The 2,238-nt window shown below is 42.0% G+C and overlaps 1 protein-coding gene across 1 annotated transcript; it reads left to right on the top strand.

Annotated features, from left to right (window-relative positions):
- The first annotated feature begins 586 nt into the window (after positions 1-586).
- Positions 587-1,195, top strand: LOC123050657 (uncharacterized). The gene has a single exon (XM_044473415.1). The coding sequence runs from the start codon at positions 587-589 to the stop codon at positions 1,193-1,195; it is 609 nt and encodes a 202-aa protein (XP_044329350.1).
- The last annotated feature ends 1,043 nt before the right edge of the window (positions 1,196-2,238 follow it).

The following is a 2,238-nucleotide window of genomic DNA, read 5'->3' as shown; positions in this document are numbered from 1 at the left end:
CAAACAAAAACAAAACAAAGTCACATCACATGGAACAATCCAGTTTCCCTAGCTAGGTGAATCGCCAGAATAGGTACAGAATGGTAAACAAGATGTATTTTCCCTACACCACAATTTGAACACCTCGATAGTATGTCATCCTACTCGTATGTTAACAAAGGAAAAAATGACCAAAATGAATTTGAGAGGACAAAACGGTTGAAGACCACAAAGTTTCTGACATCTACCTCGAAGGCCAAGGCCCTAGTCTAGCCATACAACTATCATTTATGCCAAATTCCTATTCTAGGACTAGTATTCGTGTTCTCTCCATGACTGCTCTGCCTTAGAGGGTGTGTATACTGATCTACGGCAATAAAAATATTTTGCATTCCCTTACATAGGAGTATTTTAGTATCATTCAATTATGGCCATCTGGAGAATTCTGCCTGTAAAATGGGATATGTACAGATTGACCTCCGAAAACAAAAACACTTTTGTGTTTCCATACGTATTTGCACACTGGTTATGGCCATCCAATTTAAGAAATCTTGCTATAAAATGGACCCTTTCCCCTCCTTCACCTCGCACCAACCAAATAGAAGAGATGGCTCATCGGGGGAAGGCTAAGATCCAATGGATCGCCGACGCAGCGAAGCGCAAGGCAACAATGAGGAAGGGTCTACTCATGCTTGCAAACAAGGCTCAAGAGCTTGCGATTCTTTGTAACATCCAAACTTGTCTCTTGTGGTACCTTCCTGGCGAGGCCCAGATGGAAGTGCTCTGGCCATCGTTGAAGGAAGCTAAAGAGATCCTGCAGTGGTATGACGAGAGGCTCGAATCAAAAAATTCCAAGAATAAGAAGGAAGACACAAGCTTCATCCAAGAGATATTCAACAAGGGGAAGGAAACGTTTTTGGAAGTCCAGTGGCAGAACTGTGACCTGGGGATCAAGGATGTGCTCAGTGACCTCTTCGTCAGCGACCATCGGGGCCTTGATGACATGCCTGATCACATGTCCCTCGTCCTCAAATGGAGGGTGAAGAAGTACCTCATGGATGTCAACACACGCCTCGAGAAACTCCGTTCAGGCTCCGCACATGCATTGCATCTATCACAACAGCAAAGCCTTGACACTGGCTATGCTGCCACCTCGTATTGCATAGGTGAACATCACTCCAGTGCTGCCAAAGACCGAGGTGATGTCAATGGTTGATCCTATGACTATGTTGTGGCAAACTCCTTTGACGACACAAACTCATTTTTTACAGGAAGACATCTTTCATGTGGTGCAAGTGCCCAATGATGTCTAGATGGTTGGTCCTCTCACCATGGCTCTGTGTCCTCCTTTGATGGTTGATCCATCACCGTATGATGCTCTTGATGCTTGCATGACCTTGGATCGAGATCCCCACCATGGTAGCTACCCCGACGCCTATAACTACCACAACCTTCCTACTACAAAGAACTATGTGCAATATTTATCAAGGCACGGATGTTTTTCTCATCGTCATTAAACCCACCTTCTAGTATGTCAAAGGGTTCGCTCCTCTACATACTGTGTCGTCTACATATACGGAAATGGAGATCGATAGACCTGCAATTTTCTTTAGTTTGTTATGTTTGAGTAAACATGTTGTTCTCGGAGCCTTACCAGTTTTTAGAGTGCCAGTTTGTTTCTTGCTTGATCTCCATGGGCCGCCACTGAGTTTTGAAATTTTCTTAGTGGATGTGTTTCCTTCTTTAAATGTTATCCATTGTACTTGACAAAGGATTCTACAGTGCAACTTTGTCATATCATTAATTAATGGAAAACTAGTAGTAAGAAATTTGCTGGCACCATTCGATTAATTATTTCTTTTTGATCTTGTCTGTTGCCTGTATTGTTCCCTAAAACATGTTCACGTGAGTTATATGACTAGCTCGTTTTTTCATTTTCTTTCATGATGGAATTACTACACATAAACGAAAATTAGTTGTATGCCAACATGCACATGTGATGGTACATGTATGACCAACTGCAATTAAATCATTTTTTATGGTTTCATATATACGTAATCCTAATACATGCAAACTCAAGCCAATAAGTTGACTAGTTGAATGCACAATTCGAAAAAGAAGGGCAAATTGACTATCGTATTGATAGCAAAAGGCATGTTTTGAAAGAAACAAAACTGTTTAGCTCTCATTTTCTCTCTTCCTTTCTAGTTACACCGCTCTTGAGACTCGCTGTAGTCTCCCCATCTTCTCTCCGCTCTT

The sequence above is a fragment of the Triticum aestivum genome, chromosome 2D (genome assembly GCF_018294505.1).
Source record: "Triticum aestivum cultivar Chinese Spring chromosome 2D, IWGSC CS RefSeq v2.1, whole genome shotgun sequence".
Classification (NCBI taxonomy): domain Eukaryota; kingdom Viridiplantae; phylum Streptophyta; class Magnoliopsida; order Poales; family Poaceae; genus Triticum; species Triticum aestivum.
The sequence above is the reverse complement of the archived record's forward strand: the minus strand, read 5'-3'. Positions and strand labels throughout refer to the sequence as shown.

Coding starts and splice junctions, on each gene's coding strand:
- LOC123050657 (XM_044473415.1), top strand. CDS start 587: ATGGCTCATCGGGGGAAGGCTAAGATCCAATGGATCGCCGACGCAGCG.